Below are 23,759 nucleotides of genomic sequence, written 5' to 3'. Positions count from 1 at the left end.
AAGGTCACTTTTGCAATCCCAATTTCAAAGATGAGGACATTGAGGCTCAGAGAGGTCCAGCAACCTGACCAAGAACACAACCATAGGAACGGAGGAGGCAGGAGTTCAAGGTTAGGGAGACAGACTGCAGGTCTGTACCCCGCACCTCTTGAAGGAATTAGTTCCCAGGCAGTGAAACTCTAAGACAGCCCCAGCTGCCCGAAACGCAACCACAGAGAGCTGGCTCCCGGCCCCCTTGCCTGCTCCCTTCTTTCATCCAGCCCCACCCTGCCACCCCCATTTCCCTTCCTGGCCTTGGGGCTCTGCTTCTTCCCCAAACCTGCTCGGCCACAATTCCTTCCAGGTTCTCTCATCTGTGAAATGGGGATAGTAATAGTGCTTGTCTCAGAGGGGTGTTGTGAGAATCAGAGATGCCCAAGTACATAGAGTCTGGCACATAGTAGGTTCTAGAAATATTAACGATCATCAGCACCTCCATCATTTCAATAGTGTCTCTGAAGTCCTGTGAAATTAGCAGAGTGGCAGCATTATCTGTATTTGATGACTGGGGAAACAGGTTGGCAGGTGAAGCAGCAGTCTTTCCAGGGTCTCTCAGCTGGGATGTGGAGCATGGGACTTAAATCAGGGCCTCCTTGCCACTCTTTGCTGGGAAGATGAGTGAATCATATGATTGGTATTTATTTTCCACCTTCTGCATGCCAACCCAAGCCCTAGATGCTGAGACACATTCAGAAAGAGATAACACCTGGCTGGGCCCTTGAGGGAGCTTAGAACCTACCTGATAAACAAGGCATGAAAACAAAGCCTTGTTTGTTGAGCCAGAACACACTAAAGGTCCAAAGAGGGCAAGACCACTCCGATCAGGAGTAGGGAGGCAGGCAGGGAAGGCTTCCTGGAGAAGGTGAGGTTTAAGCTGGGGCTTGAAAGGTCAGTGAAATATGTAGACCAGAGTGGAGTCTGTATACTGGAGATAAGACCAGAGATGTAGCCATAGCTGCTATTTCTTTAGGTTCCTTATGAACCGGGCTCTGTGCTGAGAGCTTTACATGTATTATCTAATGAGATTTCCCCACAATCCTGTGGGTGTTATTAAGGATGAGAAAACCAAGGCTCAGAGAGTTTACAAAACTTGCCTGGGATCACACAGGTAGTAAAGTGAGAGGGCCTGGGATTTGAACCCAGGGCTGTTTGCTACAAAGTCTGGGCTCTTCATCACCATGTGTTAGTGCCACCTCATCCTCCCAATCTGAGGATGAGGACCAGATATTAAGCTGGGGACCAACTCTGGAGGGCTTTGAATGCCAGATTCACGTTTACATAAAAATCACACAGCACTAGGCAGGAATCAGCAGACCTGGAATTTACCAGTAGCTTCTAGCAGCTCTGCCACTCTCTAACCAAGGTCACTTCTCAGAGCCTCAGCATCTCTAAACTGGAAATATGGGGAATGTAAATGGATTATCAGCGTTGAAAATGAGAGATTAGGAAAAACCCAGAGATATGCAAATATTTATTGAGTGTTGGGCTCTGGGAATGTATCTGTGAACAAGACAGAGGTCTGCACTCTGGACCCCCAACCCCAACGCATGCTTGCAAGGAGCAGGGCACAGCTTGGGAGAGTGGGGGAATAACCTTCTACTGGAACAAACAAGGGCTCAGGAGCCGGCCTGTCACAGACTGGACTGCCAGTACTCAAATCAGTGAATCTCTGTGTTGATCTTGGGCAAGTTACCTAGCCTCTTAAACTCTCCATCCTCACAAAGATCATCATTCTTCTTCCAAGAATTGCTGGATTAAATTAAATAAAACAACACGTCATGGTCTACTAGGGTGCTTGGCGTCCTGTAGGAGATCAGTAAATGTTAGCATCCTTCTGTGAAGAGGTATAAATGTTAGGTTCCGCCCCTCACCCCCTCTGCCAAGAAAAAAAACAAGGTTCCTGGCTTTCATTTTAGCGGGAAAAAGAATATAGATGTATATAACGCTAGCTAAGCTATCGTGCAAACTACCAAAAGGCTTTAGGCCTGGATAAAGTGCTGTTGGATCTCCGCTCAGGTCAGGATTCCGCGCCAAAACGTTTCCCCCCAACCGCATGGAGTCGGGGCCCATTCCTCCGAGGGCTCCGCGCTGCTCTGTTTGGAACCACTCTCCCGTTTGGCGGGCTGCTCGCGCTGGCGAACGCCTGGCAACAGCAGGTGTGGCGGCCCCTTTAAGCAGTAGGCCTGTGTGGCAATCGCTGTCTTGGGGACGGTCCTTTCCGGGGGGTGGAGTCTGTGCATATTGCAGCAGCCAACCGAAGCACGGCATTTTCCGCGGGAGATCTAAATTTCGCGGCACGCAGTTTGGCGCTAAAAAAAAAAAAGAAAGAAAAAAAAAGGCAGAGAAAGGCTCGGAGACTAGAGAGCGAGGCGAGAGGGAGTCGGTCCAATCGGCACCTTTCCCCCTTCCAAGAGCATCGCGTCTCCGTCAAGCCCGCGGACATCCCAGAGACCCATTCCCGGAGCGGGCCGACGCCAGGCGCTGAGGCCTTCGGGGGCGCGGTTCGTCCCGGGTCTCGACCGCCCTAGGGGTGGGGCAGCCCCTGACTGTGCTGCCGCCGCCGCCGCCGCCGCCGGGCGATCTCCAAGCGGCGATCTCTAAGCGCGGCTCCGCTGGGCCGCGGGCCAGGAGGGGAGGGTCCGGCCGTGCCCCGCAAGCCTCCATTGGCGGCTTCCCCTGGCCTCCGCGCCATGCCGCGGGCGGTGTGAGCCGCCGCGGGCTCTGGAGCCGGCAGGTGCCCGCGGGTGCGCCAAGCCAGGCTGGGGAGGGGGCGCTGTGGTCGCCATGCTGCGAGGGCCCCGGGCCCTGGCTCCGGCTGCTGGGCCGCCCTCGAAGGGGCTACCCGCGATGAGCCCCACCGAGCTGTGGCCGCCCGGCCTCAGCAGCCCCCAGCTCTGCCAGACCACCACCACAACCTACTACACCTCGCTGTACCCGCAGACTCTGCCTCTCGCTGCGGTGCCGGGCACCTGCCTCGACGCCACCCCCCACGGACCGGAGGGCCAAGCTGTGCGATGCGTGCCGGCTGGCCGGCTGCCGGTAATGCTGGGGACCCCGCACCCCCACCCGTCGCTTCCCCCTTTGCTTTTCCGGGTGTGGGAAAGGAGGGAGGGGCGCCGTGGATCCAGTTTGAGTGTAGGAGGTCGAGTTTGGGGAGGGAGGAGAACTTTCAATTTCCAGAACAACCCACTGACCTCAATATCTGAGACAAGTCCCTTCACCGGCAGACGTGGGATGAAATAACCTCATTGACTGGAGTGGAAGGAGTGGCACTGGGTGGGGAGTGTGGAGACCCAACTCATTATCCCCAGTGTACTGTGTGACCTTGGGGAAGTTCATCAAGGCAATATTACCACCATTCATTCATTCCTTCATTCATTGTTTGGCCCAGAAACCAGGACTGGCAGCCTGCTATTGTCCAGGTATAGGACTTGGCCTAGGAATACAGTGGGGTCTTCAAGACCCCGCGTAGGGTGAGGGGGGTGGGTTTTTCTCAGGTCCAATCTGGCTTGGACAGACTCCAAATTTTCCGTTGAGCCAACTCTTTCCCAGTGTTCTGTTCTTGGTTCTCCCCCAGGCTGTCTTCCCTCCCAGATAGTCCACAGCAGGTACAAGCTGGGAGTTCCTATCAGATTGCTGTTCCCTCTAGTCCCCAGACCTGTTGCCAGGGAGGGCCCATAATTTGGTGGCACTAGGCACAAGATGGTTTGTGAGAGTGGAATTCCTTGAGCCCATGAGGCTTGAAACAACCATAGGACTAGGGTGGAGTGGGAAACCCTTGGGGAATGGGGGTGGGATGGCTTGGGAGCCCAGATTCTGATCCTGACTGCCACTCATTACTGTGTGTCCTTGGACAAAGCCCAATATGGGCTTAAGTTTCCTTTTCTTGAAAATACATGTGTACGTGGGGTAGTTGTGGGGCCACGTCGTCTCAGGTCACTTCCAGTTTCAGGTCTTGGCTTTTGGATGCATGCTCCAGGTAGGTGAGATGAAGGTGTTGTAAGATTGCTTAGTTGTGAGTGGAGAGTAAATTCAGGGGCAAAGATAAGAACACCCCCCACCAGCCCAGAGGCATCTGGTCAGATCTGTGTGAATCAGCAGGCACAGACCTCCAGCCATCTCTGGATGTAGGCAGAGCCCCCACTCCCAGCTACTGGAAACGTGCTTTGCCCATGCATAAGGCTTTAACCTTCTCAGAGCCCCTTATTGCACATGATTTCCATCTTGGAAGGAGGGAGGCAGGAGTTATATTCCTAATTTACAGGTCAAGCAGCCAGGGATAATCAGGACTGGGTATCTATCTTGTGTTCAGCATTTTACAGCCTAAAACAGTTTTGTACCCTGTGAAGTAGGTGACATTAGTAACTCCATGTGGCAGAGGGAAACTGAGGCACAGCAGGGGTGTGACCTGTCCAAGGTCATGCAGGGAGATGTGTGACCCACAAGGCTCCTGAACATTAGCCTCTTCTCTGCAGCCTTGACTTGCCCCAGTACTGCCTGACTTAGGAGCTGGGGGCCCCCAGGGAAGGTCTCCTCTGGCCAGCTGCTTTGTGGCGCCCGGGCGGAGTTTCAGTAACAGCTGTGGTTTTGAACTGCTTCCCTCCCAGTGGAGCCCGGGTGCATCTGTCTGTACCTCCCTCCCATAGGGGCTCAGTGATCATAGCAAGAATGGCTCTCTTTTACTGAACGTCTCTTTGTGCCAGGCACTGCTTGGTACTTTCACATTCATTATCTTGGTCAAGATGCCTGGGATGAGGCATCTTACAGATGAGGAAACTGAGCAGAGATGTGAAGTCACTTGTTCAAGTCACAAGCCAAGAAGTGGGAAAGTCTCCTTGCATCAGACCACCCTAAAGGCCTACCAGGCCCAGAGGCCCCTCTCCTGTCAGTCCCCAGATGCCCCATGCCCCTATGCCCATGGAAAGGCCTTGGCCCCCTGCTTACTCATTTTACCAGGGTGTGACCTGGAGCAGCTCCAAACCCAACCCTGGGTGTGGCCGCTTGCTTTGTGGCTAGGCTGCAAAGTGCAGGGTGAGCAGGATTTGTTGGGGAGCTGCTGTTTAAAGGGACCTCAGGTGCTGCCCAGGGATGGTAACCAAGTTCAGTGGCAGAATGAAGGCCTGTCTCCTTGCTGTCTGTCTAGTGCTCTTCCCTTACCCTGCAGAGAAGGCTCGGGATGCTGTGCTGTTGAGCCCTCATGGGGCCAGGCACATTACATTATCCTGTTTCATCCCTGCAGGAATTTGAAGAGAAGTGGGATTATGTACAATTCTCCTTTCCTTTTAATTTGGCTGTACTTTCCAAATTTCCTCTGACAACCCTGAAAGAAAATGAGCATTTTAATAAACAGCTGTACAAGGCAGGTCAGATGAGATGTAGGCTCAGAGAGGTAAGGTGGTGAATCCCAGGCTACCCCGTGGCAGAGCTGGGATCTAGAAGCAAGGCTCTCACCTCCTAACACTTGCTCCTACCCTCACTGTCTAACTTAGGACTTAGGCTTAGGAGAGACCTGGCTCCATTCCCTGGTGACCTTGGGCAAGTCACTGCCCCTCCTTGGAGCCCTGGTTTCCTCACCTTGCTGTCTGTAGTAGGCTTGTGTCTCATGGTCTCTGGCTTCACTTCTGTGTTGCCTGAGGAAGGAGCTTTACTTTTCTACCTTGGGGTTGGCAGGGTGGGCTCAAATCCTAGCCATGCCTTTAAGAAACAGCCAAAGGGGCTACCTAAGAGGGTCCAGGTTAGAGGCAAGCTGGCTTTTGCTTTCAGCACATCCACGTCTCTTTTTCGGCTCACCTCTGAATTTTTCCCTTCCTGGTGCCCCTAGCGCTCTACTGATAGCAGCTCCCCTATGGGAGCAAAGGGCTTTGCTGCACTCTCTCAGGGACTCCTTGGCTGAGGTGGAGCAGATTATCCCCATTTTACAGGTGGTGCTCAACAGGTCAGCTGACTTGCCCTGCTCACCCAGCAAAGAAGGCTGGCAGCCCAGTGGGAACCCAGGCAGTCTGGCTTCCTTTGGCCCACATCTTCCTGAGCTTGTCCTCTGCCACCTCTGTTCTGCAGGCTCAGGCCCGTCCACATGCTAGCCTTTCTCTGGGCAGTGCACAAAGGTGTTAGGGAGATGTCCTTGGGTGGGGGGTGCTTTGCAGCTTCGGGACCCTTTGAGGACAGGGTAAGGGTGAGGGAGGGGCTGAAGGGTGTGTGCATGTGTGTGTGTGTAAAGTGATAAGGGCAGGTGGGCATAAGCAGGCCTCAGTTCAAATGCGACCAAATTCTGGGGAAATGTGTATGGGATGGAGCTAAGGCAGCCTGGTACAGGGTTTTGGAATCACACAAACCTGGGTTCAAACTCTGTCTCAGCCCTTTGTGTGACCTTGGGCATGTGGCTTAACCTCTCTGAGTCTCCACTTCACATCTGCCAAGAGATTGCCAGCACTGATGTTGTAGGACAGATGAGCACATGATAGGCCCAGCACAGGTACTCTGCTCAAGATCCTCCCCTCCTCCCCATGCCTAGCATGTTCTGTGAACTTAGCAGAGCCTGGCTAAGTTCACTCCTGGTCAGGTGGGGGAGGTAGGTGGGTTGGGGAGGCTCTGGGTACCCCACCTCTGCCTTGGGTAGAACTCAACCTGACTTCCCTTCCCCTCCCTGCCCCTGGAATTCCTTCTTGAGGGATGGATGAAGGATCCTGGGATGCAGGATTGATAAAGGCCTTGGAGCTCACCTAGTCTCAGTTACTTCAGCTGTAAAATGGGGACTAGTGGTTTGCCGAGATGATTCAGAAGGGTGATGAATGATGGGCCTTGGCCCAGGGCATGTGGAAGGTAGTGAATGACTGGACCTTTCTCTACAGACAAGATGGGGCTGGAGCAGGTCACCTTCTCTAGAATCTAGGATATCCACAGCTGAGGGGTTAGAAAAGGAATATTCCAGAGAGATTTCAAGAGGAATGAGCAGGAGGTATTTGGATCATGTCCAGGTCTGGATAGCAGTGGAGGAGAGGAACATCATCTCCAGGCTTCTCAAACCAAGGAGCAGTTCCCCTCAAATCAGTCCAGGCAGACTTCTTGGAGGAGGCAGGAGTGGGGAGGGTACTCACAGCAAGAAAAGCTGTCACCACTTCCCACACCTGTCTGCCCAGCTGTGCTCAGCAGCAGTTAGAAGAAGTCTCAGCCCTGCCGAGCATGACCTCACCGTCAAAGGTTAAAACAGGCCTCCCTGTCCCACTGGGGGTGGGTGACTGGGGGAGGGGAAGGGGAAGGAAATGGGCTTTAGTGACCCCCAGAAGGATGTGTCAAGGAAAAGGGCAAGATTGGCTTTTAGGGAAGGGACTGCATTTCCTGAATACCTACTGCAAGCCGAACCACAGGCTGAGCACTTTACAGAAGTTATTTCCTTGAATCCTTACAACAGCCCTTTGAGGTAGGTATTTTCTGCCCCATTTTACAGAGGGAACTCAGGCTCCTACATGTGGAGCATTTCTTCAAATCACACAGGGAGGTGAAGGAGCTGGGAGATTCAAGTCCAGGTCTCTGCCCTGTGCCCCAGTGCCCTAACCCTACCCTGCCCAGCCCTAACCAGGAGAGAGGCCCCTTCCGGGCCCAGTGCAGCTTCTGGGCCTAACTGGTGCCCAGCGGCAGTGGGGTGGAGAGAAGCAGATGGGTCTGTGGTTTGATTTCCCCAGCAGGTGTTTCCCAAGCTTGGCGGGAACAGGGAGGGGTAGAAGGGGGAACCTCAGCTGCTTGTCCTTAAGACAGGGGAAGGATTCATTGTCTGCCTTTCTCCGCAAAGAAAGAATGGCAAGTGGAGCCTATTCAGGAGGCCCTGGGGCCCTTGAGCTGGAGCCCAAACATAGGGGCGGGGAATGTTTGCACTGCTTCCTGATGTGGGCACCTCCCTGGGGTGTGGCAGTGAGCCAGGAAGTCCCCTGCGCCTGGGTGGATGCCCAGCCCCACCCTGATAAGGGCCAGCTGTGGGGCCTGATGGGCACCGGGTCTGGCCAAGCCAGGGCTGGTGGACTGGGCTGGAGGACTGGGGGAGGCTCTCCCGACCTGATGTGGTTTAGGTCCCACCCACTCTTTCCTCCCTGCATCATCCTCTGGGTGTAAAGGGTGGGGGATGGTGGGTGTAAAAGTGACCTTACAGCTTTTAGTTTAGGAACCCTGAGCTCTTGGCCAGATTGAGTTTGGTAGAGTCAAGTGCCTGGACTTGGAGGATGGGAGTGTTGTATACCTCTCAGAAAATAGGACTTGCTTCCTCTGAGAGCTCATTTTTCAGGTCATTTTGATATTTTCTTACCAAGGGTAGTGATGCTTCACCAGGACTGGTGGTAAACTAAAGCCCAGGAAGTGGCTGCTGGTGGCTTCAGTGCTCTGACCCTAGTTCCGGGAAAGGCTGAAGGAGGAATGATTCTCAAACTCTCTCTCAATCTCCAAGGCCAAAAGGAAGCTGGACCTGGAGGGCATCGGAAGGCCTGCAGTCCCTGAATTCCGGACGCCCAAGGGGAAGTGCATTAGAGTGGATGGCTTCCCCAGCCCCAGAAGTAAGCTGCAATGATGGGCATGGAAGGGCAGGTCCAGGAGACTGGTGGTGGGGTGGGCAGGGGCAGAGTGCAGCAACCCTGCTCAATACATCAGGAGCAATATTTGTAGCACACTTCCCTGTTTATAAAACACTTTCCTGTGCCTTCTCTCACTGGATCCTTCCAGGTGCATTGAATTGTTCCCTTTTACTGATGAGGCAACCTGAGACTTGGAGCTTGAGTGACTTGCCCAAGGTCACACTGCTAGTCACACACCAGGACTGGAATCCAGTGTCACCCTGCTTCTCCCACACCATCCACTGCTCTTACGATCTAAACCTGATGGCCGGGATTTTATTGGGGAGCTTACTCTTTCTAAAACTTTTTTATATTTAGTTCCATCTGACCTTTTCTAAAAGAGAATCCGGCTCAGAGAGGAGCAGGGGTTAACCAGGGCCTTTCTCCCACATGCTGTCAGAGAGCTAAATAAGTGATTCAAAGGGAAGTGAAGTTTGATGAATCCAGTCCATGTACCTCAGAGGTTTTTAAGATCCAGAGTCTGCCCAGGTGATGCCTTCTGAAAGCTGAGTTGGAGGGAATTTCTGCTTCTTGCTATTTTCAGTAAATATCCTGGCGCAAATGGGAGTTTCGTCAAGTACGATAGGGAGGAATGCTAATTTGGGGAATCAGAGACCTAATCAAGAAGCTGTATGACTGGGTGGGAAGCATGAGGGTCAGTAATTTTGGGAATGTAGGCAGGGGTCTGCTCTGACCTGACTCCTCACTCCTCTTGAGAACCTTAGTTGTCTTACCTGTAAAACGAGACACAGCTAGATCAGGAATAGCAAGAAAATTTATCCTCTAATTGATTGGTAGAGGCTGCCCAGAGCTCTTTATTGAAGGATCCTAAGTGTGCTGATCGATTAGTAATGTCTGCCACTGGTGCAAAAACTGACAAAACAGGCTGTGCCAAACGCTGGCTATTTATATGTTAAGATATTCTAAACACCACTTCTGGAGGAATCTGGAGACTCTCAGTTCCCACAACAAGTTTGGCCACTAACTTGTTATATGACTTGCAAGTCACTTGATTGCAAAAGTTCTCTTGTGGTTTAAGATGCTGCAGCTGAGATGTGGTCTTATGACATCAACCTCATTAAGAAAGGGACCTTTTTCATGAACTTGCCTCATCTGATATTATAGGAAGGACTAATTTCTCTCAGATAATCACTGGACTACACATGGAAAGAAAAAGTTTATAAAAATGTTCTTGAATGCAGCTTTGCCACTTTCTAGCTGAGTGACCTCAGCAAGTTACTTAGACTGTCTGTGCCTGGGTACCCTCATCTATAAAATGGGGATTTTTGTACACCAGCCTTACAGGGTGTTGTAAGGATTAAATTTGTCATATATGGAAAGTGCTTAGAACACTGACCTACACACAACAAGCACTTGCTGTTGATGGTAGTGGTTTTGGTATGATTGCGTGGTATGGAAAGGTGCTCTGAACCAGGACTTAGGACACTTTAGTCTCCAGTCCTGACGCTGCCTTTGTGAGACCTTAAGCGAGTCACTTTCCCTGTCTAGGTATCAGGTGCCCTGTCTGGACAGTGGTGGTGAATGACCCCCTACCACACAGTGCTCTGTAAACTGGAAAGTGGGTGCTCATGTGAACCGTGATGCTTAATGGGGCCGGATCGATGGAAGTGGTCCCCCGGGCTGGCCCTCCCTGAACAGTGCCCTGGCCTCTTGCCTCCTTAGCCCCCAAGTCCCCCGGGGAGAAGACTCGGTATGACACATCGCTGGGGCTGCTCACCAAGAAGTTCATTTACCTCCTGAGTGAGTCAGAGGATGGGGTCCTGGACCTGAACTGGGCTGCTGAGGTGCTGGACGTGCAGAAGCGGCGCATCTATGATATCACCAATGTGCTGGAGGGCATCCAGCTCATACGCAAGAAGGCCAAGAACAACATCCAGTGGGTGTGAGTGCCTGGGCTGGGGCTGATGGCACCAATGGGTGCACGCACAGTGGACGGAGCTTGTGGGGCATGGGGCGCAATATCCAGTGAGTGAATGCTGGGGACGGGGCTGAGGGCAACAGCCTATGGGCACAAGTACTGCGAGCCAACCAAGAGCAACAGCCAATAGGCTTCATGCTGGAGGCGGGGCCAATGTATTTAAGAGTCGGTGGAAGAGCAGGTGTGCCTGCTGGAGCAATGTTAGGAGGGCGGGGCTGGGCAGGGTGGAGAACGGTTTCTAGGACGCAAAGACCTAAGAAGACTCCAGCTGCTCTTGAGTCAGGGATCCCAACATTCCGCTCTTCTAGCTTAGGAAAGTCTCCTGGGAACCAGGCCATGGTAACCCAGGCTCCTTTCCTCACCTATACAAGGTCTTAAAGAGCAGACATGCAGACCCAGGCGTGAATCCTAAGGGAACCCAGGCACGGGAGTCAGGTCACTCCCTGCCATTTGGGGGAACCTGTGGCATACGGCAGAAAGAGTTGAGAGCCCCTCAAAAGTGGGGTCAGGCCTGACTTGTTTCTCCTCCCTACCCGACCCCCAAACGTTAAGTTCGAATCCCTGCATCTCCCTGGGTGCTAAGCAGGACCACTGATTTGCACAATGCAGAGGGCACCATCATGGACCATGTGAATGGCCTCATGCTGGAATTTTGCACCATCTGTGCAGCTCTGCGCAGCTACCTGGGGTTGGGGTCCCCGGATGAGGACTGGGACTGATACTGGAGGGCCGCTCTGTTCCCAGAGGCAGGGGAATGCTTGAAGACCCCACCTGGCCTGGGAAGCAGCAGCAGCTGGGGCAGGAGCTGAAGGAGCTGACGAACACGGAGCAGGCCTTGGACCAGCTCATCCAGAGCTGCTCTCTGAACTTCAAGCACCTGACCGAGAACAAGACCAACAAGAGATATCCTCTTTGGAATGGGGGCCTGCTGCATGCTCATACCCATCTAGAGTTGATGCAGTACCTCCCTGTAGGGACCAACTCACCCTCGGGGTCTGGCATTTTTGTGTCTTCCTCAGTGGCTTATCCTCTCAGGTCTACTGAAGTTACTTTCTTATTATAAGAATAAAGCAAATACATTTCTTTAAATCTGGAAAATGGAGAAAAGAAAGAAATAGCTGCCACCTCGATGCAGCCACTGTTCTTTAACTATACACAGGGTATGTGTCATTTAAATATAGTGTGTGCCTGTTGTACGCAACAGTTGATATTCTGCTCTTCACCACTTAGTACATTATGGACAGTTTATATATAGTATATTACCATAGACCATTTGGATGTTACAAATCCTTCCTGTTTGCTTGATCCATATGAAATTGTCGATATTGGACCTTTTTTTTTTTTTTTTACCTACAAAACCAGCAATCTCATAGTTTAACCTCATATTTAAAATGATTTGAGAATGTCCTACTCAGACTACCCTCTGGTTTGTTGAGAAGGCCTAGAATTGACATTTAGAACAATAGATTTCTGCCTTTATAAGGCAATATTGAGATGAATATCTTTATATATACATTTTCCTGTATTTTATACTTATTTCCCTGGGTTGGAGTTCTAGGATTAAAATGATGAGGTCACAGAGTGTGGACTTTGCTAAGGCTTTTCATACATTTTTTCCCAAATAGTTTCACCATCTAATTGGTTTCTGGATCTGACCTTGTATTTTTCAAAGGCTAGGGATCGTGAGAGATATAAAGAAATAAGACATACCTTCCTGCCTTCTCAGAGCTAATGATCTAGTTTGGGAGATGAAACCTTTACATAAAAAACTGATAGTACAGCAGCCTTTAAAAAATTATTTTATACCCCCATTTGCTTCCTAAAGGGATCCAAGGTAGCTTACAACATTTAAAAAACAGGTTACAGCTTTTGGTTATTTCTAAGCTATGTAAGGAGTAAGGAAGAGATGTTCTGAGGCTCAGGAGAGGTGAGTTAGATTCCTGCCTGGCAGGCTTTGAATTTTAACCAGTTACTTCTCTTGACTCTCCTGCCCCTACACTGGCCTATGTGACTTACCAGGACATCCGAGCTATTGGCAACTTTAAGGAGCAGACAGTGATCGCTGTCAAGGCCCCTCCACAGACAAGACTGGAAGTGCCTGACAGGAACGAGGTGAGAGCAGAATCAGAGGGTCCTGGGCAGCTCTGCAGTCTCTGGCCATGGCACTGAACGGCCCCAGGCTTCCTGGGTCCATTGTGGTGCCCTCGGCAAGATCGGTGGTCTTTGAGCTGGGACAGAAATGTTGGAAGCTGGGAAGGGCAACAGGTGTCAGGTACAGGCCTGAGAAAATCCCTGTTCTTGGTTTCTTCATCCCCCCCAGCTCCTGTGTTCGTGTGCACATGCACACGTGTGCCCACATACAGTGGTGGTACTAGTCCAATAATTCTTCCATGCTAACCATGCTTTCCTAGGTTAAAGACAAAAATCCTTAATACTTCCTATGAGGCTCTCTGTGCTCTGACCTCATCAACCTTCCTTCGTCTTCTGCCCCCATTCTGTCTTTGCTTCCACCATACTGACCTGCTACATTTCCCCCACTGTACTAAGCTCATCCCCAGTGTAAGACCTTCTCACATGCTGTGCCCTCCAGCTGAAATGTTCTTCTCTTTCCCTGCCTTGTTTACTGCTTTTCATTCCACAGTTCTCAACTCGAGCATCACTTCCTCAAAGAAGCCTTCCCTGATTATCCCCAGACTTTATAACTACTGTGCTTTCCCTTCATATTTAACTTATGTTTGCCAGGGTACATTGGTGGTGACACGGCTGTGTTCTGCGTCATCTATTAGTGTGTAAGCTCCACCAAAGCATATTCCCCTCATGTACTCCCAGTCCAGAGCCAGACACATAATAAGGGCTCAAGGAATAATTTGTTTAATGGAAGGACATTAAGAGCAAATAAGGCCCTGCCCCTGCCTTGGGGGAGCTCAGGATCTAGTGGGGAAAACACCTGAGCAAGTAGGGACACTGTCATTTATAGACTGAAGATGTACTTTGAGGGCTGGGGAAAAGGACAGCTAAGAAGAGCCCACAGGTTGTGACAGTTAAACTGGTCCTAAAGTATGAATAGAAGTTTTGATAGGTAAAGTGGGGTGGGGGTAGGCAGGGGCCTTGCTTGAGCACCGGCATGGAGACCCACACTCGTGCTGGAATGGCATGTGTGTAGTCACTCATGGCTTAAGCTGTGGGTGGGTGTGGGCAGAAGCAGGGTGACAGGGCCAAGTGCCAGGACTCTCGGTTACACGTACCAGAAAGCCAAGTCCAGCTGGCTGAGGTCAGTGGGGGAACCAAGTAGCAGGTCTGGGGCAAAGATCTGGAGACTGCAGGCAAGGCAGGATGCAGGAGTTCTAACTATGACTGAGTCCACCTCAGCTGTCCGTGTTCCTGCCATTCTTTGTGCTGGCTCCATTTCCCGGTGGGCTGTCCCCATTCAGTGGCAAAGATAGCTTTCAAAATACCAGCTCCGCACCCCCAGTGGGAAGGCAGAAGCAGCAGATGCCCACAGGCCAGATGGGGCAGGCCGGCCCCAGCGGCGCCCAGCTCAGGAGTTGAGCTTGCTTGCATGGGCAGTGGGAGCCCTGGGTGTCTGTCATACATGCTGACCCATGAGTAGGTGTCCCGCTGCCTGGAGCCATGACCTGGCTTCTCTTCCTCCTTCAGGAGAATCTGCAGATCTATCTGAAGAGCACGCAGGGGCCCATCGAAGTCTACCTGTGCCCAGAGGAGATGCAGGAGCCGGACAGTCCTGCCAAGGAGCCCCTCCCCTCCACCTCTGCCCCCGGCCCCAGCCCTGACTCCACCCAGCCCAGCAGCAGCGCCAGCCTTGGGATCACAGAACCCACTGCATCCCCAGGTAGGACCTCTGTCCAGAGGGGTAGGGGCTAGGGAGAGCAACCACCCTTAGTTTCCTTTTCTATATCAACATTGTCGGGTACTGACCTATCAGGCAGCACGGGCTCTATCTACCCGACATGTGTGCATTGCACTTTACACTGTATAGAGCCTGCATGCTTCCCTTGTCTCAGTGGGGAGGCTGATGCAGGTCTGGGGCAGAGGGGGGCCTGGGTTTGAAGCCCAGCACTTCCAGTTACCAGCTGTGTGCCTTGGACAAATTACTTAACCTCTCTTGGCCTCAATTTCCCTATCTGTAAGTTGGGCATAGTAATTAATAGTATCTCCTTCATAGGTTTTTGTGAGAACTAAATGAGGTAATGTAGGTAAGGCACTTAGAAAGCTGGCTGGCAATAACTGTTAGCTATTATTGTCATTACTGTCACGACCACTACTACCGCCACTTCTTTGATGACTGCTAATGCCAACACCCCTGGCACTCAGCAAGTCCTCAGTAAATGGAAACTATAGGTTTTGGGGGGAATGCTCAATATTTTCTTGGGTGCTAATAATGAAGGTTTTGTAAACCACATCTATGTACTAGGTGCATCCATTATCACATTGCTTGTCACAGCAATTCTAGATATAGGTTCTGTTGTTCCCAGTGTAAAGATACATAAACTGAGTCAGAGAGGGGATGTGACTTGCTCAGGGTCACCACACTGGGAAGCAGCAGAGCTGAGTCTTGACCCTTGGTCTCCATACAGCTAGCCCAGAGTTCTTATCATGAGGCTCAGACAACTCAAGGAAGAGGCTCCTGGCTGGGAGGCAGACAGTACAGCTAAAAGCTGGCTACACCTGGCAGGACGTAGTATGAGGCAGTCACCAGGAAGCAAAGAGGTGGGAGAGGTTCCTGAGGGCTCCCAGCAAGGGTGGGATTCTGAAAGGAGTAGAAATGGGAACCTGGGAGAGCCCTTCCCCCAGGCCGGTTTCTGCCCTTTACTGGAATCACACATCAGGTCAGACTGATATGATCCTTTGAGGCCATGCAGACAAGTGTTCTTTTTGTTTTCTTAGCAGCAAAATTCCCTTAAGTAGAACCCTAGTGTTTAAACAAATGCAGAGCTAGATCTGGTCTGATGGAAGAGGCTTGGGGCAGGGAGGTGGGGCAGGGAGGGGAGCAAAGAACACGGGTTGGATTCCATTTCTTTAACTCAAGGGTTGGTGAACTATTGCCTGCAGGCCAAATCTGGCCTGTTTGTATATATCCCATGAGCTAAGAATGGTTTTCATATTTTTTAAAAGTTGGGGGTGTGGGGCCAGGGTTGGATAAGGTGACGGTGTGACAGAGACCATAAAGGCAAATCCTAAAATACTATCTGGCCCTACACAGAAGCTTTCTGACCCCTAATCTAACTCAGCCTTCATTTTACACATGAATAAACTGAGACTCAGAGAGAGCAAATGACTTCTCTAAGGTCACCCAGCAGCTTGGTGGCAGAGCATGGGCAAGAGCCCAGACTTTCAACTCTTCTCTTTTCTGCGGTCTGGCCTGGTCTGGGGACCAGGGCTTCTTCCTGCACCAGCCATCTGTCCCTCTGAGTGCCTCCCAGTGCCTATCTCCCACTCCAGACCTGCACCCCACCCTGTTCCGCCGCCTCCTCCTGGGCTCTGCCTTCTCACTCCACTGTCAACAGGTGCCCAGCTCTCCAAAGTTAGAAGTGTCTTCACTTCAGTGGTCTTCTGAGGCATTGGGTGGATGTGGGGGACCCTGGAACATAAAGTGTGAGGTTTTTACCTCAGCTGTACAGATCAAGAGCCTGAGGCCCAAAAGGAATAGAGGCCCTCAGAGCAGTCAGTAGGGGGCCGGCCCAGAATCCAGTTGGTGCCTGGCGCCTGGCTTGTGCCCCTATCCCCCTTGCCCTGTGTCTCTTAATGTCGTCCCTGCTGATGGGAACAGGAGGAAGGTTTCTGGAGGCGTACTCACACTCCACATGCACACACACAGACACACACACACACACACTCTCTCTCTCTCTCTCTCTCTCTCTCTGACTCACTCACTCCATGTTCTGGCCTGAAGCAGAGTCATTTTGACATCCAAGCACCAGGGGCCATGCTCAGAGGGGAGGCCACTACAGTTTGGGACCTAGGTTCTGGCATCACCAGAGGGAATGGCAAATCTTTTGAGGCCTCAGTTTCCCTCATCTGTAATGGAAGGAGTTTGGACAAGACCTGTCACTAACATCCCCGCAGGTTCTGACATTCTAAGGTAAACCTAAATGTAGCTAACAGCATGGGAGTGAAATTGGGAGACTTCTGTTTGAGTCTGCACCTCCCCTCCTGTGGCTTGGTGGCTGTGGGTGAGTCGCTTTCACCTCTTGGAACGCCCTTGAAATGCCCTCATGACTGTGGAGTGGGTTATAGGAGATGACACAGTGTGAATGTGATTTTTAAAAAGCTTATGCAAATTGGTCACCTACTATGTTTGGTTCTGGAGATAAAGTGAGTATGAGCCATTCAGAGTGTGGTGGCAGCCCAGATATTACAAAGAGCAGCTCTCAGCTGAATGCGATAAACAGTGAGAGAGAGAGCAGATTCCAGCCTGTAGCAGAGGCTTCCACACATGTTATCTCAGTTACTATTTCCTGCAACTCGGTGAGGTGGATCCTTATTTCCCTCATGAGAAAACTCAGGTGCCAGGTCCTGGTGAGCAAGTGGGGCCAGTGAGAGGTGGGGCTGAGGTCCAAACCCATCTCCTCTTCCTCCTCCTTCTCCCAAGCCAGTCCTCTTACTGGAACACATGCAAACCTCTACAACACGCTAAACAAACATTTGATTTTTTTTTTCACTCGAATATATTTAATTGACTTCTTTGAGCCTCAGTTTCCTCACCTGTAAACAGGGGTAATGACTTTGCCTTCCTCAGGACCACTTGGGTGTCTGGGGAAGTGAAACATGTCTCTCCTTGAGAGCAGAGCCAAGCCTGGGAAGCCCTTGGTAAACGGGAGCAATTATCACTCGCAAGGGCGGCATGCACACCCAACATGGGGCTTCGCAGACCAGCTGTTCTTTACCTGCACCTGCCACTTAGTCCTCTCAACCGCCCTGTGAGGTGGGTATTTTAGAAGTGATGAAATGGAAGCTCACAGACATGAAGTCACTTGCGCACAGTCACACAGCTAGGAAGAGGTTGATCAGGCAGTCTGGTGTACCTGCACAGTTACATTTTCAGAGCAATGCTTGTTTAGAGTGTAAGTAATGACTCAAATGGTGAGATTCTGGACATCATGATATACATCTTCGTTGGGGGGAAGTGGATTTCCGGTGCCTTGTGTAGGAAATTACCTTCTTACCTCTAAGTGGACATGAACTTGGTGTGCTGAAGAATAGCTGATGTCCAGGGTGGCCAGAGAGGTTCGTGTCAGGAGGAAGGTGGGAGAGGGAGCAGAAGGGAGGCGGGCGCAGATCACACAGGGCCTTCTCAGCCCTGGTCAGAACTGGGATTTTACCCTAAGTCGTTTTTAAGTTAGAACAGTGACTACAAAGGCCAAGACTCATAGGAAGGTGACGGTGAGGGGCTTCTGCTGCAGTGGTCTAGGTGAGAGGGGAAGGGGCTAGGACCAGGATCACAGCAGTGGAACTCGAGAAATGGGCAGCTTGGAGAATAATTTGGTTGTGGAAATGCCCTAACTTGGTGCTGGATTGGGTAAAGGGGAAACGGCAGGATTACAGGTGATTCTTGGGCCTTTTGGCCTAGGCAGCTGAGTGCGTGGTGGTTCATGAACTAGGACAGGGGAGACCAGGAATTTGGTTTGGACATGCCAAGTCCCGACGTAGCCCAGACGCCCCAGCTGAGATGTTGTGGGAGTACTCATGTAGGAACCCAGAGCTCGGGGCAGGGTCTGCGCCAGAGGCATCCCCTTGGGAGTGGGAGGTCCAGACAGGGATTTAAAGTCACAGGGCTGGTGAGGTCACCTGGGAGGAGTACAGCCAGAAGAGAGAAGAATCTGAGGGTGGAGCCCTGGGGCTTTCAAGGTTTAGAAGTTGGGAAGAGGGGGAAATTCCAGCAAACGAGGCAAAGGTAATACAGCCAGAGATAAGAAAACCTTGTACCAAAGCCAAGTGAAGATGTTTAAGATGAAGGGTGTGAATAACTGCATCAGATTCTGCTGGAAGGTCAAATAAGATGAGGCCGGAGACCGGACCATTGGATTTAGTGATATGGAGTCATTGGTTCAGTGGCATGGTGGGGCAGACCCCAAGCTGGAATGGGTTGAAGAGTGAATGGTGGTAGGTAAATAGAGATTGAGCACAGGCAACCCTCGAGAAACTTTACTATGAAGGGAGTGATGAAATGGGCTGTTAACTGAGAGAGTCATGAGGTTGGGGTGGGGAGACTTTTTAAAGACAGGCGTTATTAGAGTATGTCTGTGTGTTGATGGGGATGGTCTAGTACTGATGGCGCAGGAAGAAGAGAGAATGATTTCAGGAGCAAGGGCCTTGATGGTGAAAGAGGGTTGGGCTTCGGGTGGGAGCTGGGGCTTGGTTTTGAGGGCTCCTCTCCTTCACTGAGAGGAGTGTGGAGGGAGCGTGGGAGAATGAGAGTGGCTTGCTCCCCGTGCCCTTAGTGGGCTGGTTAGGAGAGAGGAGAGGGTGCACAGTTATCCAGAGGGGAGGAAGGCTATTCTTAGGCCCTGAGGTCTGACCAGGGGCTTTGGGCACCAGGTCCAGGTATGACCCTTGTCTGTTTGTCTGCAGCACCAGTGCTGAGTCCCCAGCGGGTCCTGCAGCCACCCCCACAGCTTCCACCACAGCCAAGCCTTGTCCCCCTGGAGGCCACTGACAGCATGCTGGAGCTGCCGCACCCACTTCTGCAGCAGACCGAGGACCAGTTCCTGTCCCCGCTGCCGTGCAGCTCCCCACTGATCAGCTTCTCCCCACCCTTGGACCAGGACGACTACCTGTGGGGTCTGGATGGGGGTGAGGGCATCAGTGACCTCTTCGACTCCTATGACCTTGGGGACCTGCTGATTAACTGAATGGCCCTGCTTGCCCCCAGGAGCCCCACCCATCTCTACCTCCTCATAGACAGACTGACAGTCCCTCTGCCCGCACAGGGATGTTGGACACAAGGTGCTTCCCTCAGGGTCTGGGGGTCTCCTCCTTTCCCACCCCTGTGCTGGCCGAAGCTGTCCTGGGGAGTGACATGGAGGACACGGGTGAGGAGCGTCACAGGGGTTGGGTCCTGTCCTTCCTAATGGAAGCTGGGTCTGGAAAGACCCAGCCAGTCGAGCCACAGGGAAAGGGACCAGGTCCAGGGAAAGGCCCTGCCACTGCATTTCTGGGGCAGAATTAGGACCCTCAGTTTATCAAGAAGCACTTAATGCCTTTGTATTTATTTCAGGTTGAGTTTTGTTTGTCTTCCCTGAGTTTTAACAGGGAGATGATTCTAGTTTCTAGTAAGAATTCTCAGACAGGCGCAGCGCCGTCCAGTGTCCAAGGGCGGGCCGGGCCTTCCAGAGCCCAGGCCAACTCCCCAGTTTCCCCACAGCGGTGGGGGCTGGGCCTCTGAGGGGCCTTCCAGTCTGCTGCGATGCCCATTGCACTAAGGCATCTTCATTCTAATAAGCGGCGGCTGCAGACCCTTTGGCCTCTCCTCCGCTCTCAGCCTGACATCTCCCACCAAGGCACCAGCCTTGGATTCCTGGTTTCCTTTGTCCTGGAGATGGTTCCAGAGAGCCATCCCAGCAGGCAGCATGGAGGCTCCTGAGTTAGCAGGAGCAGCCAGTTACGAAGACCCCCTTCCTGGGGAATTCCTTACCTCTCCCTCCCCTTAGAATGTAAAACACAATCCTCCAGGGAGTTGGCGGAGAAGAGCTCCTGAGGAAACAAGGACAGGAATACGGCAGCAGCTGCCGTGGCTCCCCAGGCGCCTTTCCTCCATCTGGCCTCTCACTGGGATGGGACGTTTTCCACTGAGGACCTGGGAGGCATTGGCTGCTCCACCGAAGGGAAGGGTGAGGTTAACCCAATAAACTGCTGGAAGGCACCCTGTCTGGTAGCTGCTGGTATTAGCCTCCCCTTGCCTGGGAGGATTCTTTTGTTGAAGGGAGTGATTCTTTAAAGACCTCCCCTGCCTCTCAGCTCTCCCACAAACCCCCAAGGACAGAGGTGACCGGGACTTGGTGGCATATTGGCTCCTTTTGTCACACGAAGGCCGAAGGGGTGACAGAAGGGTGTCCGTTGCAGAACAGATCTTGGCAGCTAATGGGGAGATGGGCTCATGTCACCTCTTCAGGCTTGGGGTCCTGGGAAGGTCTCTGGCCTCACCACACCCTCCCAGAGGCTCAGCCTTCCCACACTGTGCCTGAGGCCCAGTGGGTGGGGGTAGGGGTCAGCTCTGTTCTTTCACAAGGGAGGTAGCCAGGGCTGGCGGTCTGAGAGGCCCACCACCCGTCCTCAGGGAACTAGGTTTCCTCAGGAGCTCAGCTGGGCGGCACTTTTTTTTTTTTTTTTTAAGTTTGTAGCATTAAATTGGATTAAAATATGAAGTTGGCTTCATGGGATTGCTCCTGAGCTGACCTACTGGCATCTGAAGCCTGGAAGGTGGGTTTCTTTGGGGGTAGGGTCCAAAGGGAGCTAATGCCCAGCTAGGGACAGCTGGGCCTTGTCATTTGCTCAACTTCCTAGGCCCCCAAGTTAGCACCTTCTCAGGAATGGTCAGCAAGTCACAGATGCTCCACTCTATAAATAGGGCCAGTTTTGTTTGTTTCACAGAAATTCCGTTGGTCTTCCCTCCCTGAATACTCACCGGGGACTCATCAGAGCTTCATTTGAAACCCAGCATGTTCAGGGCCAAGGAACTACCTTGGTCCTTGGGGTCTGGCTTGGGGCTTGTGGGCCTGGAGACGGTGTTGTTGTTCTGAGGTCTCCGCTAGTCTGCCATGTGGACATGTATCATCTCTGAGGACAGACATATTTGACTTCCATGCCTTGGGCTCTGCCTAGAGCTTTCTCCTAGAATTAATTCAGAGAAAAGGGAGAAGAGGCCTGCAAGATCCACCAAAAATGAGTTGAATGGTGAAGTCTGGCCAGAGTTCAGGTTCATTCCCCAACGCCTAGCTGCATTGCTGAACAGAGGATGTTCCTTGGGCCTGTGGCCTGCATCCTGAGCAGCTGCCCTGCCCTCTCCCATGCTGGCCCCTCTCCCCGTGCCTGGCCCAGGGGCTGGACCACCCAGGCCAGGCCTCAGGCTCCAGGTAGGAAACAAGCTCATGCCTCTCTTGCCAGTGACACTTGAAACCACCCAAGTTCCATGAAATGCTTTAAGAACCCATTTTAAGTGGTATTTCCTTTAGGGACCAGGTAAACTTTAAAACTAGGGTTTAAAACTTAAAGTTAGGGAGTTTCTTTCTGATACATTATTTCTGCCTGGAAATTTCCCAGTCTCCCATGCAGCCCCTGAGTCACCCATGTCCCCAGGGACATCAAAGGCTCGGGGACTCCAGGGAAGCCCGTAGCATTAAATTGATCAGTAGAGTTGGAGATTAAGAGATTTCTTAAAACCAGGGGCATGCTCCCATGTCCCTTCCTGTTAAAAGTATGAGCTAGACCCGTGTGGCATCCCTTCTCCTTGGCAATGCTGTGGGCCTGACTGGCATGGCTGCAGGAAAGAAGAGGGAGATGGTGAAGCTTGTACAACTGGCTCTTGGAGGGTTTTGACTTTTTGTCTCCCTAGACGTCCTCAGCCTCAGTTCTGCACAGTGTTTAGTTTTTAGCGAAAGCATTTGGGTGTTTCCCCATCCAAGCATTGTGTGGCTTAGTGCGTTTGAAGTGAAAGCCTTTTGGGGCTGTTTCCAAGCAGCTTTCTGGTTCTTGTCATTGCGCCTTGAGGTCCCCACCTCATCCTGGGACACTGTTCTCCCATGACGACATCGTGACCAGGAGCCTGGCCAACCTGCTGGCTCCTGGGTGAGCGAAGAAGCTTTGTATGTGGCACATGTGTCTTGGGTGAGTGGGCCCCAGCGAACCTGGTCCCTGTGCTGGGACTCCGTGCAGGTCACTTATCTCTGACCTGGTTGTGCCCTGGGTCCTGCCTTGATGAGCACCATGTAAAACTTGTGTTGTGATAACCGGGCATTAAATGGCAGCAACTCTGGGTGCCTTGTCTCTTTTGTGCTTTCTGAAGTTCTTTACCAAGTGTGGGTCTGGTCCTTCCAGTCCGGGGTGGGGACTGTCCTAACCAACTGCCTGATTTCTCCCCTGAAACAGCCTCCCTTTCCCACAGGGGCTTATGTGCCTGAAATCTTACCACTGAGACACTGAAAGGTTAGCAGCACCCAGACCTACAATGTGAGCACCTACCCTTCTCTGCCTCCATCACCTGTCACCTGAGCCAGTCCAATAGCTTCCTTAATATTCTCACTTCATCCTATCTGTATCAGTGGTTCCCAAAGTGTGGTCCTCAAATCAGCATTACCTGGGAACTTGGGAGAAATGCATGTTCTCATGCCCCACCCCAGATCTTCCAAATAAAAACCCAGAATCTGTGTTTTAATGAGCCCTCCAGGTGGGTCTAATGCAGCTGAGTTTGAGAAGCCGTGTCCTCTAGTACCACCAAGAGAGAAATCCTAAATGGCAGTTCCAGTTTCGTCACTCTTAATGGATGGCTCCTCTCTGCCTGCAGGATGCAATTTCCCCCTCTCTCGGCACGCAAGCCCATTCACGACCTTATAACTGGCTCATCATCCTACCTTTCCAGCCTCACTGGCTACTCCCCACCACCCTTAGCCACACTGGACTTCTCTGTCAGTTGCTGAAAACATTTTTTCCCTTTTCTAGGCCTTTACACATGCTGTTCCCTCCACCCGGTGTACCTTTCCCTCCATTTCATGCAAGCAGGCTCCTGCTTATTCCTCAAGGCCCAGTTTAAGAACCTTTTTTTGTAGAGTTTTCCTTGAGACTAACATGTAACTGTTCATACTTTGTACATGGATATGGTTATTTATGAGCTATTGAATACCTACTTTGTGTTAGGCACTGGGTTGATGGAAGTGAAGAAGTCCCCATCAGGATGCTCATAAAACACTCCCTTTCTTACCATTTGGATGATGAATAAAAATATAATTCCAAATGATGCAACATTTGCAGTAATATACATTATAAGAGTAGTGGGGGTGGTCATTAGAGAAGGCTTCCTGGAGGTGGTGGCACCCAAGCTATATCTTAAAGATAAACAGGAGTAGCCTGGAGTTAGGGCAATTGGAGAAGGGAGAACTCCCAGGTAGAGCAATTATTACCTTCTGTCATTTAGCAGACAAGAATGGGCATCATGGAACACTGCCTGCTGCCCCACC

General features: G+C 51.7%; 1 protein-coding gene and 1 long non-coding RNA gene across 2 annotated transcripts; one reads left to right on the top strand and one right to left on the bottom strand.

Annotated features, from left to right (window-relative positions):
• Positions 1-1,497: 1,497 nt before the first annotated feature.
• LOC130683320 (uncharacterized) lies at positions 1,498-3,070 on the bottom strand. The gene is made up of 2 exons (XR_008996924.1): positions 2,974-3,070; positions 1,498-2,348 (listed from the first exon to the last, which is right to left on the bottom strand). It is a non-coding gene; the product is annotated as an uncharacterized LOC130683320 (long non-coding RNA).
• Positions 2,361-22,577, top strand: E2F2 (E2F transcription factor 2). Its single transcript, XM_057499840.1, has 7 exons — positions 2,361-3,078; positions 8,471-8,576; positions 10,317-10,536; positions 11,317-11,476; positions 12,571-12,684; positions 14,230-14,422; positions 19,162-22,577. The coding sequence occupies exons 1-7, from the start codon at positions 2,824-2,826 to the stop codon at positions 19,440-19,442; spliced, it is 1,329 nt and encodes a 442-aa protein (XP_057355823.1). The 5' UTR covers positions 2,361-2,823; the 3' UTR covers positions 19,443-22,577.
• Positions 22,578-23,759: the final 1,182 nt, after the last annotated feature.

The sequence above is a fragment of the Manis pentadactyla genome, chromosome 4 (assembly GCF_030020395.1).
Source record: "Manis pentadactyla isolate mManPen7 chromosome 4, mManPen7.hap1, whole genome shotgun sequence".
In the NCBI taxonomy this organism is placed as follows: domain Eukaryota; kingdom Metazoa; phylum Chordata; class Mammalia; order Pholidota; family Manidae; genus Manis; species Manis pentadactyla.
The sequence above is the reverse complement of the archived record's forward strand: the minus strand, read 5'-3'. Positions and strand labels throughout refer to the sequence as shown.

Excerpts from the sequence above, each read along its gene's own strand:
- E2F2 (XM_057499840.1), top strand. The coding sequence starts at position 2,824 with ATGCTGCGAGGGCCCCGGGCCCTGGCTCCGGCTGCTGGGCCGCCCTCG. Across the intron at positions 8,577-10,316 it reads TGGCTTCCCCAGCCCCAGAA|CCCCCAAGTCCCCCGGGGAG; the intron begins GTAAGCTGCAAT and ends TTGCCTCCTTAG. Across the intron at positions 11,477-12,570 it reads AGAACAAGACCAACAAGAGA|CTGGCCTATGTGACTTACCA; the intron begins TATCCTCTTTGG and ends CCTGCCCCTACA.